The sequence below is a fragment of the Diadema setosum genome, chromosome 10 (genome assembly GCF_964275005.1).
Source record: "Diadema setosum chromosome 10, eeDiaSeto1, whole genome shotgun sequence".
Classification (NCBI taxonomy): domain Eukaryota; kingdom Metazoa; phylum Echinodermata; class Echinoidea; order Diadematoida; family Diadematidae; genus Diadema; species Diadema setosum.
In genome coordinates this window covers 28,082,443-28,098,439 of record NC_092694.1, presented here as the reverse complement: position 1 = coordinate 28,098,439, position 15,997 = coordinate 28,082,443, and the positions used below count along the sequence as shown (strand labels likewise).

General features: G+C 37.6%; 1 protein-coding gene across 1 annotated transcript; it reads right to left on the bottom strand.

The window, feature by feature from the left end:
• Window positions 1–10,283: 10,283 nt before the first annotated feature.
• On the bottom strand, window positions 10,284–15,366 carry LOC140233913 (large neutral amino acids transporter small subunit 1-like). The gene is made up of 3 exons (XM_072314001.1): window positions 14,793–15,366; window positions 14,256–14,456; window positions 10,284–10,447 (listed from the first exon to the last, which is right to left on the bottom strand). Exons 1-3 carry the CDS (start codon window positions 15,364–15,366, stop codon window positions 10,284–10,286), a joined length of 939 nt encoding a protein of 312 aa, XP_072170102.1.
• Between the last annotated feature and the right edge of the window lie 631 nt (window positions 15,367–15,997).

The following is a 15,997-nucleotide window of genomic DNA, read 5'->3' as shown; positions in this document are numbered from 1 at the left end:
ACAATCAAACTGCAGTGATTGGATTACATTGTATCTGTCTACATGACATCGCCTATTTCTATCTTTGTTTGTTTGTTTGATTGATTTATTTTTCTTCCAACACAATTTCATACATAAATCAAGATTCTTTTCAGTAATATCACATGGAATATCAGTAAGCAGATTGCAATGTACATGATTCAAAGAAGGAAAATTGATGTGTAAATTAATTTCATTAACAAAATATAACTCGTAATTACCAAATTTCCAAATAATTATCTGAGAAATTATGCGGAAGAAGGACTGCCACTATAAGCAAAAGCTTGAGCACGTGGCAGCCCAGGGGCCTATCTAAATAATACACAAACAATTGTATTGTTTGCGGAATGGAGAAATACTACAAAATATAAGACACTGTAAATACATTATGTTTTTTATATTCCTAGTGCATAGATAAGAGTAAAGTGAAATATGATGATGTATGATGATGATGACAGGGTAATGATGAGGAAAAATGTGATAATGAAGATGAAAGTGATGGTGGTGATGCTGAAGATAATGGGAATGAAATGAAATGATAGACACAGAAACATTGCGTATACATTGTAGTTTTAAATCCAATTTACAAGAAAAGAAATGTGATCAAGCAAAACAAAATATATATTCAAATGCTATAATATTCATAGATTGTAATCTGACAGTAATGTTGTTTTCAATCTAGCCTTGAAAGAATATAAAGATTTACATGATTTAACATAATCTGGGAGTGTGTTCCAAAGATTTGGTCCATTATGCCTTATAGATTTTTGTGCAATTAATAATTTGGGATTAACTAAATGAAAATTTTGCGAATTACGAGTGGGATATGAATTAACGGTATAATTCAGTTTAAAGAAATCGTGAAAATGTTTGGAAGTGAGTTGTTCAAATACTTAAACATAAAAAGCAAAGAATGAAAGGTATTTATATCAAATCTATTCAGTGTTTTTAACTGATAAAAAAGTGAACTGGTGTGGGCTAAGTATTGTGATCCAGTACAGATGCGAATGGCTTTCTTTTGTGATAAATAAATAGAGTTGAGTTTAGTTTTTGAACTTGTAGCCCACACTAGATTACAATATATGATATATGGTAGGATTAAGGAATTGTAAAGCATAAAAAGAGTATGTTCAGGAAGATAACTTTTCATCTTTGAAAGAACACCTATATTTCTAGAAATACAGTTTGTAACATAACGTATATGATCATTCAAGGTTAGGTTTTCTTCAATAAAAATGCCTAAAAACTTAGTAGAACTTTTACGTTCAAGAAATACATTATCAATCCTGATATTATTTACGAAATCATCTGTGTGAGTTTTCATATGCTTAAAATAAATATAATTTGTTTTATCAAGATTAAGTGATAATTTATTATTCTTAAACGAGTTTGATACATTTGGCAACTCTGCATTAAGTTTGGATACTAATGTTTCTATATTATCGTGGGAATAAAAAATATTCGTGTCATCGGCATATAATATAAATGATAATATAGACGACGAATTAACAATATCATTGATATATAGCAAAAAGAGAAAGGGACTTAATATTGAGCCCTGGGGCACATCGCCTTTTATCGGTAAACAATTTGACGACATGTCATTATTATGTACAACATAATGCTGTCTACATGATAAATAATCCTTAAACCACGAGAGTGCAACACCGCTAATACCATAAAACTGAAACTTTTTGAGTAAAATATCATATTGTAACGTATCAAACGCATTAGATAAATCCATAAAAACTCCTATAACATGTTTTCTATTTGCCATTGCGTTTGTAATTTGATCATACAACTGGACCAAAGCCAAATCTGTAGAATAATTCTTTCCGAAACCATATTGATGTAAATTCAAAACTGCATGATTATGCAAAAATTTATAAAACCTATCATATATCATTTTTTCAAGAATTTTGGAAATACTATGAAGAATAGAAATTGGTCTATAATTACTAATTTGACAAGGATCGTCTTTCTTGAACACTGGGTTTACCTTAGCATTTTTTAAAGAATTGGGACATTTTCCAGACAATATGGAAAGGTTGAATATGTGAGTAAGTGGATGAGCAATTTGATATATGATTTGTTTAAGTAGCAATGTGCTTATTCTATCACATCCACTTGCCTTGCTAGAATTCAACTTTTTCGTAATATTAATAATTTCTGTGGGATTTGTAGGGTTAAGAAATAACGATGAGGAAATAGGTTCTGGCAAAAAAATTAAAAAAAAATCTTCATTTACATCAGCAAATGTATTTGCCAGGTTAGGATCAACATAAAAAAAAAAAAATGAATTAAATGCATCTGCTACATCTCCCTGATCAATAATACAGTATTTAATTTAAAGTCTGTTTTTGGTAATTGTTGTTCTTTCTTCCCAACCAAATCATTTATAACTTTCCATGTGGCCTTCATATTTGATTTAACTTGATTCAACTTATCAGAATAATGTACTTTTCGTGAATCTCTGTCCGTCTGTCTCTCTTTCTCTCTGTCTCTCTCTCTGTCTCTCTCTCTCTCTCTCTATATATATATATATATATATATGTAATTTGTGTCTGTGTGTGTGTGTGCTCGCGCACATGAGAGCCATTTTCATCATTATTATTTTCACTAAAATCTTGTTGCTGTATAGTTGTTGCCGTTGTTGCCACTTGTAGCGGAGTTTTGTGTTCTTTTAATTCTATTCCATTTTATGATGTATGGGACCTATTCACAGCAACGAATTCACTTGTTCACCTTGACAGGTAATACAAGACTAACTCGTGGGAGGGTGGTGCCCGTATCCCATTGATTACCTACTGGCCAGGAGTCATAAAGCCCGGAGTCTCGAGAGAAGTTATAACCAGTTTCGATCTTTTCCCTACATTCGTCGACCTTACAGGTTAGTTATTCAAGTCAATGGTGATGGTAATAATACTGATATAGTAAAATTATAACTTAACTGACCATTGCCTTCTCTTTGTCTGCAACTTTTTTTTTTCTCAAGAATCATTTGGTTTTTTTTTTCTGAGAGAGAGAATGATAATCCAAAATCTGACTAGTAACTGCAATTGTGTTACATGAGAGTGGAGAATGCAGATATTGAGTACATGTATAGTGGAATTTATGCCACGGGTGAAGCCAAGTAACCAAGCTAGCAAGTTTCAGAGATGTGTGTGTGTGTGTGTGTGTTGGGAGGGGGGATGCATAGAGAATGTTTTCTCCTCTGCATAAAGTAATTTCGGCATGTTCAATCTTATTGTCAGAATTTTTTTTTTTTTTTAACATTGACGTCAAAAAGTTGGGCAAAATGTGTAACACACACACACACACAAAATACTTTCCTCATAGTACGGCCTATCCTAATGTGGACCTGTTTCCCCGTGGCTGGTGGTCCTCATCTGTATTGTTGACTGGCCCATAGACATTATAAAATAGGTATTGTGCAGGAACACGTATTGCGGAAGTTATGACCATGAAAATCATCATAGCGTTTTGGTGCTAAAAACGTGGGTACCTTTCCACATACATCTTGTAGTTTTGTGAGGGAAAGAAGTAAGATCATTAAAGCTCTGAGTATTAAAGAAGGATGAACGTAATTTCCTGCTGACATAGTTCCTATTATCTTCAATAAAATCTTTCTTCCCTACCTTTTTGTTTTAATCTAAAACAAAACTTTGCATCATAATAGTTCGTAGAAGTATACTATTTGACTTAAGACACAAAGAGGGAACGACTTAACTGCTTTGATAAAAAAAAAAAAAAATACTGTGAAGTTTGGATGTTGTGCAACTGAGTCGAGAACAAAATCCCAGATGTCGATCAGAACGGATGGAAGGTATTGTCCAGTTACGATGGGTCACATATGGCAGGTCGAAACAATGGCCTGAGACTTGCACAGCCACTGAAACAGAATACTTATGTGGATATGAAGCAGAACAGCGTATGAATGTTCAACTTAATTGGCGCAAATGCATGCTACCTCGTTGATGTCTTTGGTATTTGTGGTGAGCATAATGCCAAGGCTGGACATTTTACAAAATTAATGTCTGCTCTGGAAGGAAAATCTTTTTAGCATGAATTTAATGGGCAAAAAAATCGTTTCCCTTTCATAACATACCAGGTGCTGCACCTACGATGGGTTGAACATCCGGGACACTCTCCTTTATGGTTCCGCCAGTCCGCATGGCGTCATCTTTTTCTATTTTGCTGATCGCCTCATGGCCGCGCGCTACGGGAATTACAAACTTCACTTACGCATCGGCTGAGAACGTCCAGCTTCTTCGCAACTGACGGGGTATGCGGCAATGGCGGCGAAGCCACTTTCTCTAGACTGTGCAAACTGTCGTGGTGACTGCATTAGCGATCATGACCCACTCCTCGTGTTCGACGTGGAGAAAGATTCGTCGGAAATCTATGCTTTGAATATCACAGAGACTCCAGGAGTATGTCTATCAAAACAACATTTTCACTTTTCCTCTTCCTTTCCGATATTTTAGCCTGCGATTTGATGAAATTGTTACGATCTCAATACCAGACTAAAACGTGTTACGCTGAATAGAATAATCAAGGGCATGTCCTGAAAACGAAGCTTGGAGATTCCGAGAATCCACTTTTTTAAATATAATAACAATATAAATTTACGTTTTCATCTGATTTAGAGTTAGATTGATACATTTGCAGTTATAATCATTATTATTATTTTTTTTTTGTCCCATATGCAGCTGCTGAAAACCTCTCGTAAGGGTTTTATTAAAACTGTCATTTCAAACTTTGAAGGGATGATGCATTTTGATTGAGATAGGAATTACGGATCTAAATTTTTCTGTGTGAGAGTTTGTGAGGTTTTTCTTTTTTCTTGGGGGGGGGGGGGAAATCCTTATGAAATATGAAAGAGCACAGTACCATAAGAAAAATTCAACCTTTTTTTTTTAATATCTTGATACATATTGGTGTTGAGATGCTTGAGATATCCCAAACCAAAGCCCTCCTAATAAAAGATGGGACCCATCTTGTTTAACTTTGTTTTTGGATATCTCAGCCATTTCAAAACTTTTCGTTCCTCTCACGATTGGATGCTCTTCAATTTCATAAGTGGTTATTAACTATCTCACAAAAAGTTTAAATCTGACCCCCCCCCCCCCCCCACCCACCAAAGCTAGTATACCATAACTTTAACTCACGATACTGGATTGTTCTCAATAACTACACTTTGTTTTTATGAAGTGGTCCATGCTCATTATCGCAATGTTCCATTAGCTTCGTCTTTACTTCCTCCATTCTCAACAGCTCGCCTCCGTGGTGGACACCGTCGCCGAACACGTGAGGGCGCACGAAGAGACCATAATGACTGTAGCGCCCCCTCTCTTCGACGAAGTAGACCCCAGCGTTGTGCCGTGCTGCAACCCACCGCACTGCCGCTGCAACTACACCCCACCCCCACCGGAGTGGGATTGCTAGTGGTGTCCATTGGTCTGTTAGTGTATACCACGGTCAACGGCGCTGTGGCTCGTTCCGATACTCTCACTTCCGTGTATGTGTGCACAATAGCTACACAGGAAAGCGAAAACAGAACCGAAGTTTTAGACTTCAGACGACAATCGCGATGGAGTGATAACCAATTATCGAGGTTAATTTGCCCAGATTTACAACAGCCGATTTTCGATTCTTCATGCGGTTTCACAGTTTGCAGGAACATGTGCTTGTTCTTCCCTCTCTTTCACGGTTTCATCATGAAGCTAGATCCACGGTTAAATGTCTGAGGTTAGCAATCCGTGTGTCGTCTAGATTCCATGGAAAGAGGAAATCACTTCAGAAAACAGGGTCTCATCGACGTCAAGCTCTGCTTATGACGGTCCCCTAGCTGTACTTATTTCTCCTTTGTTCACATAGGAATACAATATGCTTAATGTTCCTTTAATCCATTGTATGTTATTGGAGGAGATATTGTTTAGGAAATTGACAGTCCTTGTTTTGATTTGTATGTTCTACTCTCTCTCTCTCTCTCTCTCTCTCTCTGTGTGTCTTTGCATGCACTGTATCATTTTGTTTTGATTTGTTGTTGTACTTGGAGATAGAAGTTTAATGCAGAAATAAAACCAAACCAAACCAAATGAACAAGCGGGAATGAATCAGCTCTGATGGAGTTGATAACAGGAAGAAATTGAACGTGCTAAACTGTAAGACCCGAGCCAGAGAGTAGTTTTTCTCTTTTTTTGTGTTTTTGTTTTGTGTTTTTTCCGTATTTTTTCCGTGTTTTTTTTTTTTATAACCTAGGCTATTGTGTTGAGTTCAAGTCAAGGAAGTCAAGCAAACAAAGTAATCAAAACATATAGGGCCTAGGTTCCAACATCTTGCACATTCAAACGTTATTAGAACAGTACTGGGGAAAAATAGAATGAACAAGTCTACATATCGTGAATTGCAAGGGGTGTGCTTTATGCATGAGTAATATTGGGCTATGCAAAGAAAACCGTAGTGCCTGACAACGGTTAGCGGCATAGCACACATGCAACCTCTATCACAGTGACTATGAGTGTAGAAAACCAGTACAAGTTACAGTCGTAAATTTACAGTTAATACCGTAAACTCCGCGTTAGATGATCAAAATCACTCCGTCCTCAACGGCTTAAAACATATCGATTTATGCTGTTGCGATATTCGACTTCTGCGTAAAGTCGAAAAAAAAAAGCGTTTCCTATCACAACATAGGACTGGTGGGTAGCGGCTTCCTTTACTTAATTCAGGTCGGCATGATTACAGATTGGCCCCAGGAGCACTGGCAGTCCGAATATCAGATAGTTCGGGCCGGTTGAAGACGAAACTCCGTTATTATGACCTTTTCATTTCATTACATTCCATTTTATTTATTTGCTTTAGCTTGATTTAAACTTTCAGACAATCACAAAAAAGAATATATACTGCACATTTTACTCTCGTGCTACAACTGAAGTAATCTGGGGTCTTGGAGGCTATGATTTACAACCAAATAAGTTCGTATGTATATACATTGTATAATCCAGTGTTAATGGCTTCCGTGAACAACGTTTTGGTTTTGGTTTATACAGGGGCTTCCCTATCAGCTCCGGCCTTTATATTATCTCCCACTATACAAATGTGTACATTCCCTTAAGTTTTGTACATGTCATGTGGTGTATGTATCCATCGCTGCTGTGGCTTGCACACCGTCATCACAAATGTGACCTTGCATCACAAAACCAGCAAAAAAGTCCCGTGCACTGATTTTGGGCGAGGACTGAAAATAGGTGAAATTGGGTCAACCAAGCTAATGTTCAGTTTTTCATATTTTCTGAAAGAGCAAGTCTTCTACATCATGCGAACGTTTGGAAATAATTAAAAGAACAGAAAATTGTTCCTTTGGCCTTTTTGTGTGTGTGCAATAGTTTGATAAAGTGTGTTTTATAGAGTCCCCTTTTCATTTCTTAAAAACCCTGTACCAATACATACTCTTCACTTTCAAGTCTAATTAGTTTTAAAAGGATGATGCTCCTGCTTTGAAAGTTGGCAGTAATCATGGACAAAATTTGATAATAAATCATGCTCAATGTCAGCTTAATCCGATAATCACTTCGTTGTTCTTGCTCTGTTGGTTTACATCCTGTTTTTTTTTGTGTGTGTGTGTGTGTGTGTGTGTGTGTGTGTTGTTTTTTTTTACCCCATTCATCGCACAGCTAGCACGGCTTGGTGCAGATTAAGCGCTTTGAATAGACCTGTACTTCAGAGCCTCTTTTCTTTGTTCACACTTCTCTGGAGTGTGCGCTTTCTTTCCAATATTAGGATAGATTAGGAGAGTCTATTTGAATCGAGTTATTGAAAGATCAAAGTCTGCTCTTTCAGAATCTGCTCTTAGCTAAAAATCCACGTCTAGCATTTTTTTTTTGTTGGATTTTTGATGAAGAGTCACAAATAATTCAAGCTCACCGCATTGGTACACGATGCAAAGATCTAGCCATACACTCGTAAAATCAATAGTACTACGTGGATAAGCTCACTTAGTTACATGCTAAGAAAAAAATCAGATTGCAGTTACATCATTACAGTAAAGCATGTGAGATTAAATGGATGCTTTACTGAGTATAATTATTTTTGCTCCGTGTCGACTTCAATGATAGCAGGCATGCTTACAGCATAATAACACTCTTCATTCCTATGCAATTCGCAATGCCAGAAATTTTCATCTTATAAATTCATTATGTGCCTGACTTTTGGATAGTCTTCCTAACTGTATTAATATATCTTCTAGTCAATTCACAGTCAAGGCAAATAATTATGAAACGACATTTATAATTGTTAAGATATACTCTTAAAATAGTTGGGCCAAAAAATGCTCAACTTTTAACCAACACTGGGCAACATACTGTCCACACAACTATTGGTTAAAATCTGCCCAACTGATGTTGGGTAATGAGTTTGCTATGTGGTTGGGCAAATTAAATTGCTCATCAGCTGTTGACCAATCAGACTTTACCCAACTTTGCAATTTCCCAACCGTTGGTTATACTTTGAGTTGGATAATCATTTGCCCAACCAGTTTTACCCAATCAGATATTGTTGACAAAATTAATTTTGTGTTGAAGTATTTGATGTATGGGTGTTTACCAGAACATGTGTATGTCAAGACATTGTTCATGTCTAACCTATCATAATCCTACAGCTAGTCGTAAAGCCTATTCCTACAAGTACGTCTAGGCTTAGCCTACATCCTAGACCTAGTTTTTACTAAGGATATTTCATTCACATATATAGAGCCATTTAGTTGTAATGCTTTAAGACATGGTTACCAAGTAGATTACACTTTTATTATAAGAATATGAAAATACCTCATCAAAGGTACAAGTTGAAATTGTGAATATCACGGCAATAATATTAAATACATTCCTAATACATTTCAGACATTTCAGAGTTTATTGAAATCATAAAAAGCATTTAATCTAACAATATTTTATCTTTATCACGAAGAGAATTTGCATAGCTTATAAATATTCATGAGCAAAAAACAAAAACAGTAGAAACCAATAGAAACCAACTGGTATCAACTGGTATCAAAATTTCAGTGTTTTTAGTTGCTGGGTTTTAATCTGGAATGAAGTGGTAAGCAATTCCAATCAGGTATTTAGGTTTCAAATTGTGTCATCTAACTATTTGCACACAAACCGACACACACACGCATGTACACACACACACAGACACACACACAGACACACACACACACACAAACACGCACAAATCACAAACTAGCAATATTGTTGGAGTATCCTGTAGTTTAATCCCACAGACAGATACTCCCACAATGTGGATTTTTTAACCCCTCCGGTGTTGACGGAATAAAGGGAAACGTAAGAAAATCATGTCAAAATACGTCCGCTATGTACATGTAACTCTTGCTTATATATATATGAAGAGTTTGTTTGCAAAAACCGATAAGTCCATATTTGCCAAATGGACATATTTGCGATTAAAGGTCAAGAAAAATAAAGTGAATAATAAGAAAATTTTGGCTTCTTTTGACCATAACTTCAAAAATCTACTTTTATATGTAGTGACCAATATATCATTTAAAAGGTATTATTTTGTACTTTATGACAGAGATCGTACCTCAAAATCTTAAAAAAATGGACTTATCGGTTTTTGCAAACAAACCCTTCATATATATTGTAACGGCGACCTATATTTGTCGATGATGGGCAGAATATAATTCCAATTCTGTAAATGTCCCAAAATAAAGTCCCGCTATATGTTGAAGTTCTTTGTCGATGGATGCCGAGGGACACATAGAAATTACAGTTGTCAGGCAGAAGTCACGGTTAAAGAAGTTTAATGTGGAGAATCACTCGAACACATTTACAAGGGTGGATTTTGAGGATGTCTCGCCAGGCATGAGGGATGCGATGCGGTGAAAGACTTAGACTAATTAATACGGAAAGCTAACAAGACTGAAGACCGTTTCTGGACAGGTTGACTCTTTATCTCTCTCGTAGGTAGGTTACTCTCTCGCTGTTCAAACACGGGTTTCACTCTTGGCGGACACAGTAACACTCTCCTCTAGGTCAATTCTCTCGAGATAAGCGCAAAGTCTGTCTTATATACCGCTGTCAAACAAGCTCCTCTTGTTCGAGAGAGATAGAGAGGACCAGTCATGAAAGTCACGAGAAAGACGTTTATCGCGCTGCGGAGAATATAGGAGAAGGGCGTCTTTGAGCGCATAGATGAAGAGCTGAAAGTCATAGGCAAGGAGAGGATACAAGGACAGGAGAAAGTCAAGATAGGAAGCAAGCACAAAGGGCTGAAGGATAGTGAAAGTCAGAGGGAAAGGAAGCAAGCTGAAAAAGGTTGAAGGACAGTGAGTGGCAAGGGCGAAGGGTAAGGGCAGGGACTCTGAAAGTCAGGGCAAGGTTGGACTGCGGAGAGCAAGGCAAGAGTTCTGAAAGACAAGGCAATGTCGAGTGAGAAGGGACAAAGGGAAAGTACTGAAGGTGAAAGCAAAGTCAGAGCGAGGGAGGCACAGAAAGACATGTGAAAGTCAGAAGAACAAAGAAGATGGCCAAAGAGAGTACTCCGCTGTATGCAAAGCAATTGGGATTGGGCTTGCTAACCTAGTAATTTGTGATAGCGCTAGCGAGACATCCTTTACATAGACTTGTACAATAATCATGAAAACAATGAAAAACAAGTAATGCTATATACATAATAGTACATCAAACATCTTAACCAAAATGCGTGACAATATATATATATATATATATATATATATATATATATATAGAGAGAGAGAGAGAGAGAGAGAGAGAGAGAGAGTGAGACAATACTGTGTGTGTGTGTGTGTGTGTGTGTGTGGGTGTGTGTTTGTGTATTGTCCCCCTCCCTTTCCTAAAACGGAGAACACCCTATAATAATTCTTGGTACCCCCTACAAAATCGTAAGGTTCGGCCATCCTTCCATACGGGTAGGCCTATACCACACACACACCGTCACATACATACACACATACACACGTACACGCATAGACTTTTTTACTTCTCCATGAAAATTTACCAACTTAAAAAGGAACGTAACAAACTTACCCGGTACTTGTAAGAAATACCCAGGTTTAATGTGCAAAATAATGTTGGTCAATTGTATAAGGCGAATTTCTACCTAAGTATCAGTTGCCCAACAAAAATTACCCAACACGCAAAGGGAATGCGTCACTTACACAACAGCGGGGCAAAAAGTATCCAACTCTCCATTACCAATTCTTCTGGTAAATATTCGCCCATTATTTAAGTAAGAATATATATATATATATATATATATATATATATATATATATATATATTGTATATACATACATTATATATGAAGAGTTTGTTTGCAAAAGCCGATAAGTCCATATTTGCCAAATGGAGATATTTGCGATTAAAGGTCAAGAAAAATAAGGAGAATAATAAGAAAAATTTGACTTCTTTTGACCATAACTTCAAAAATGTACCTTTATATGTAGTGACCAATATATCATTTAAAAGGTATTATTTTGTACTTTATGACAGAGATTGTACTTCAAAATCTTCAAAAATGGACTTATCGGTTTTTGCAAACAAACTCTTCATATGAAGAGTTTGTTTGCAAAAACCGATAAGTCCATATTTGCCAAATGGAGATATTTGCGATTAAAGGTCAAGAAAAATGAAGAAAATAATAAGAAATGTTTTGCTTCTTTTGACAATAACTTCAAAAATATACCATTATATGTAGTGACCAATATGTCATTTAAAAGGTATTATTTTGTACTTTATAACAGAGATCGTACTTCAAAATCTTCAAAAATGGACTTATCGGTTTTTGCAAACAAACCCTTCATATATTAACTCCAATAAGTTCTGCAACTAAGGTTTGATAATTATATCACATTTCTCTTATACCCGCATTATCTTCATCAAATATGACATCATAAGAAAGCCTGATTAATTACCTTTAAAAATGACACCTCACTTGCTATGATTGGGGATTCCTTGAATGCACAGTATGACTGAGTATGAGGAAAGGTCAATGTGAAATGTTGCAAAATAGAGCAAACGTGTTATGTCAAATAGTATAATTCCCATTTGCTTTGTCGTTTCAGGGAAGGAATGTGCTTGAAAAGATTGCATTGTGAGATTATCATTAGATTCCAGGCTTCATCCATGAATTAAAATCTGCAGTAGTATCTGCAGATAGGAATTAAACATAAAGGTTGACCAAACAGTCATCTAATGTCTAGGAAATGGGAATTTGTGAAAGTGCTCTCATTTCAGCGTTGCTTATTCCAGTGACTTTTTTCATCAAAACTGTACATTATCAATAGCAGAATTATTGCGACTTTTCACTTTTGATCTGTACCCATACTCAGCTGTTTTGCACATTCCAAGAACACCCAATCATAGCAAGTGAGGTGTCATTTCAAAGACAATTAAGCAGGCTTTCTTATGACGTCATATTTAATAAAGATAAAAGAATATAAAAGAAATATGATAAATCAAACTTGAATTGCAAAACTCATTTTGAGGAGTTTATCTACACTGTATATCTGTTTGCGTGTTTTTTTTTTGTTTTTTTTTTTGCTTTTGTTTTTGTTTTTGTTTTTTTGCTGGAAATTAATGTCATCGAACAAGAACCTTCACCTAAAGAGTAATAGAGGAAAGGGAATTTGAGAAACATCGAGTTATAGAAAAGAACCCGAACAAAAAACAACAACAAACAAACAAACAAACAAACAAACTGTGTTTAACATGATTATTCTTCATGTAATTTCTGATTCAACCCCACCTTCTCCGCATTTTTGAAGCCTTTTACTTCAGTTCTTAACCAGATAACTTTTCAAAGGAGATCTTTCGAATCCTACCTCATGATTTTTCATAATGAACTTCAAATATATTTGTGTAATGATAAAAAAATGAAGAAACGTGACAAAAATATCTATCATCATACGTTTTTACGCATAATTGCAAAGAATTGATATAATTTTCTAACAGAAGCAGATCTACAACTGCGATTGCAGTGATTGGGGTGGACCAGTGCCGTATATAAAGAGAGTCTGGCCAACTCGGTTTTCGGCGTATGCGTTTTGAAGCCCTTGATTGGTCAAAAGTGGTCCCGTGATCTTTGCGGAGCCATGTCGTTACCAAAGGGCGCTCATACGCAATGCACATTGTTCACTACCCCTTTTGGTAGGGTTTCATTATTACGTGCGAACGTGCACGCTGGGCAACGACATGACGTCCAATTTACGAGTTGGCAAGACTCTCTTTATTGATACGCAACTGGGGTGGACAGACAAGGCTCGGAAGGCTCTCTGCATTGTATTGCTTTAAAAAAATAAAGCAGACAGTACTTGAATAGATGATTGCAAACAGTGGCAGGATGAAATTGCATACTGGAAGATCAAGCTGGCTTTGAAACCCGCTAACTTTATTGTGCATCATCTATTTTCTCTATTAATTAATAACAATTTTGTTGAGCATGACAGGAATCTCTTCCCTCCAAGTTCTGTCTATTGTGTTCACATACAAGAGCATCCAAGTGCTGAACTTAGAAGAATCAGACTCATGACATGCTTTGCAACAATCCACATTTCGCTGTGACCGCTTAACCAAATTGAATGGGGTTTTCTGCAAAATAGAGCTAAGATGTTATATTTTAAGACCCTGAAGTAGCATTCAGACAGTTTAATCAATGTGCGTGTTATCATTGCATAAATCTGATTGTATTTTTTTGGGGGGGGGGGGGGCGGGGGGGGGGGGACATACTGTATACATTATAATATTTTTCGATTTGAGCTTACTGTATGTGAACTGTGTATTACGGATCCTCTACAGTAACAAAGAAAAGTTTTTGAAAGAATGTTGTCACATCTTTATTTATTTCTCTCAACCACCTTGATTTGTTGCCCACTCGAACCGAGATGTAATATATCGGAATGCCTGCACAAGCAACAGCAGATGCTACGGCGGCGTCCTCGGGTGCTTCCAAGAGGCATAGCACGGTCAGACATACGCATGAAATACCGAAGATAACGGGTATGATGATATGAACTCTAAAAGGTATTTCTCGATGCGGCTCCTTGACCCTTAAATAAAGTAAACACGACACTGAAATACAATGGATGAACCACAACACAAAGCTGAAAATATTCAATGAAATGAATATGTCATCCACTAGGCAGTATATCGCAGTGGTCAAGGATGTTGCCATAACCGATAAAATTGGGAGCTTACGGCGGACATCAATCGTCGCCAGGAAATTCGGAGACTGTCCAACCCTGGCGGCGGCAAAGAATAATCTGGACATGGTAAGGAGGGCGCCATTCAAAGATCCAAGGCACGATAGCACGACAGAAACGGGTATCACCCACGTAAAATTGCCCAAGACTTGTGCACCGAAGCTGTAGGCCACTGCATCGGATTCGAGAAGCTGGACTGTGGACAGAACGGCAAGGTATGAGAGATTTACCATGACATATAACACGGTCACCGTTATCACTGATAAAGTAATTGCTTTGGGAAGATTCCTTTCCGGGTGTTTCAGTTCTTCAGTGACCAATGTAATACACTGCCATCCAGCCAGTGAGTAAAGACCCGAATAAAAAGCGGTGCCAACGCCGCTCAGATTAGTTCCATCGAAGGGTTGTTTGAACACATCGGTATTTCCTCTTCCGATATGAATCGCTCCGAAAATGATTATAACGGTTAAAGCGATGAGCTTACACATTGATGTTACTTTTTGCAAAAGAGCTGACATTCTGATGCTCCTACAGTTGATGAACATCATAAGCCAGATTCCTGACATCGCTACAAGTTTGACTGCTGCCTTGGGTGGTGGGCAGTCTGGGTCTGGGTAGAGAGGGTACAGAGTGTAGTGAGAAAATAAGAAAGCCATGACAGCGTTGCCTGCTGGGTCGACAACGGTCGCCAGGGTCCAGAACACGAGAAATCCCACGAAGCTACCGTACGTCCGATAGATGTAAATGTACATACCGCCATTCTCTCGGATCATAGTTCCAAGCTCTGCAAACGACAAAGCACCTAACAGACTGAGGAAGCCACACGACACCCACACAAGAACGGTCGCTCCGACACTACCTACACCGGCAATGACTCCCTTCGGAGAAATGAAAATTCCTGATCCTATTATGATGCCCACGATGATCATGACAGCGTCTAAAAGACTCAAATTCTGCTGGAGCTTGACCCGGTCAAGAGACACATTGCTTGAACCGTGCGAATGTTCATTGTCACTGTCATGTTCGCCAAACTCATCGTCCTGTGCGTGAGCCTGAGGCCAACGTGTGTCCGTAGAACCGCTTCGGAAAAGACCAGTATCTGCCATGATCGGTAAAGGATTATTGTGAAAGTAGCCGGTAGGAGCAAACAAGGAATACCTCCTCGTGTGATACTTCCTTACCTGTTTGGCAACACAGATCAGACTTTGGATTTGTCAAGGGTTTCATAAACTGACTGCCAATAGAGAAAGGGTCAGTTAACTAAGTTAATATTAACTTCTCACCTTCACACAAGGCTCTGGTCAATCCTTGGTGCACGATGTCAACAATGATAGCACAAATTAAAGTTCAGACAAACACCACGAATGGCAGGGCCAGTGGAACTTGTGTAGCGTGTGTGTGTGTGTGTATCGGAGGGGGGGGGAGGGGTAAGGGTAAATGTGAGCTTGTTAGGTCAAGCGTTAATATTTTCAACTCTGAAAAACTACTTCAGCAAGTTTGGCAGACATAAAAGTGACCCTGCATCATGAAACCAACACAAAGTTGCCGGACATGGATTATGGAGCAATACTGAACAAAAGAGCAAGCCAAAACGGGGGCAATTAGAGGTTCGGATTGGTAATCAAAGATGGCATCCCAGTGCCGGTGAAGAGTGAACTTTAGCAATCCAAAACAAATCCAAAGATGAGAGATAATAAAGACATTAACAATGAATCACAAGGAGAAAAAGAATGAGAT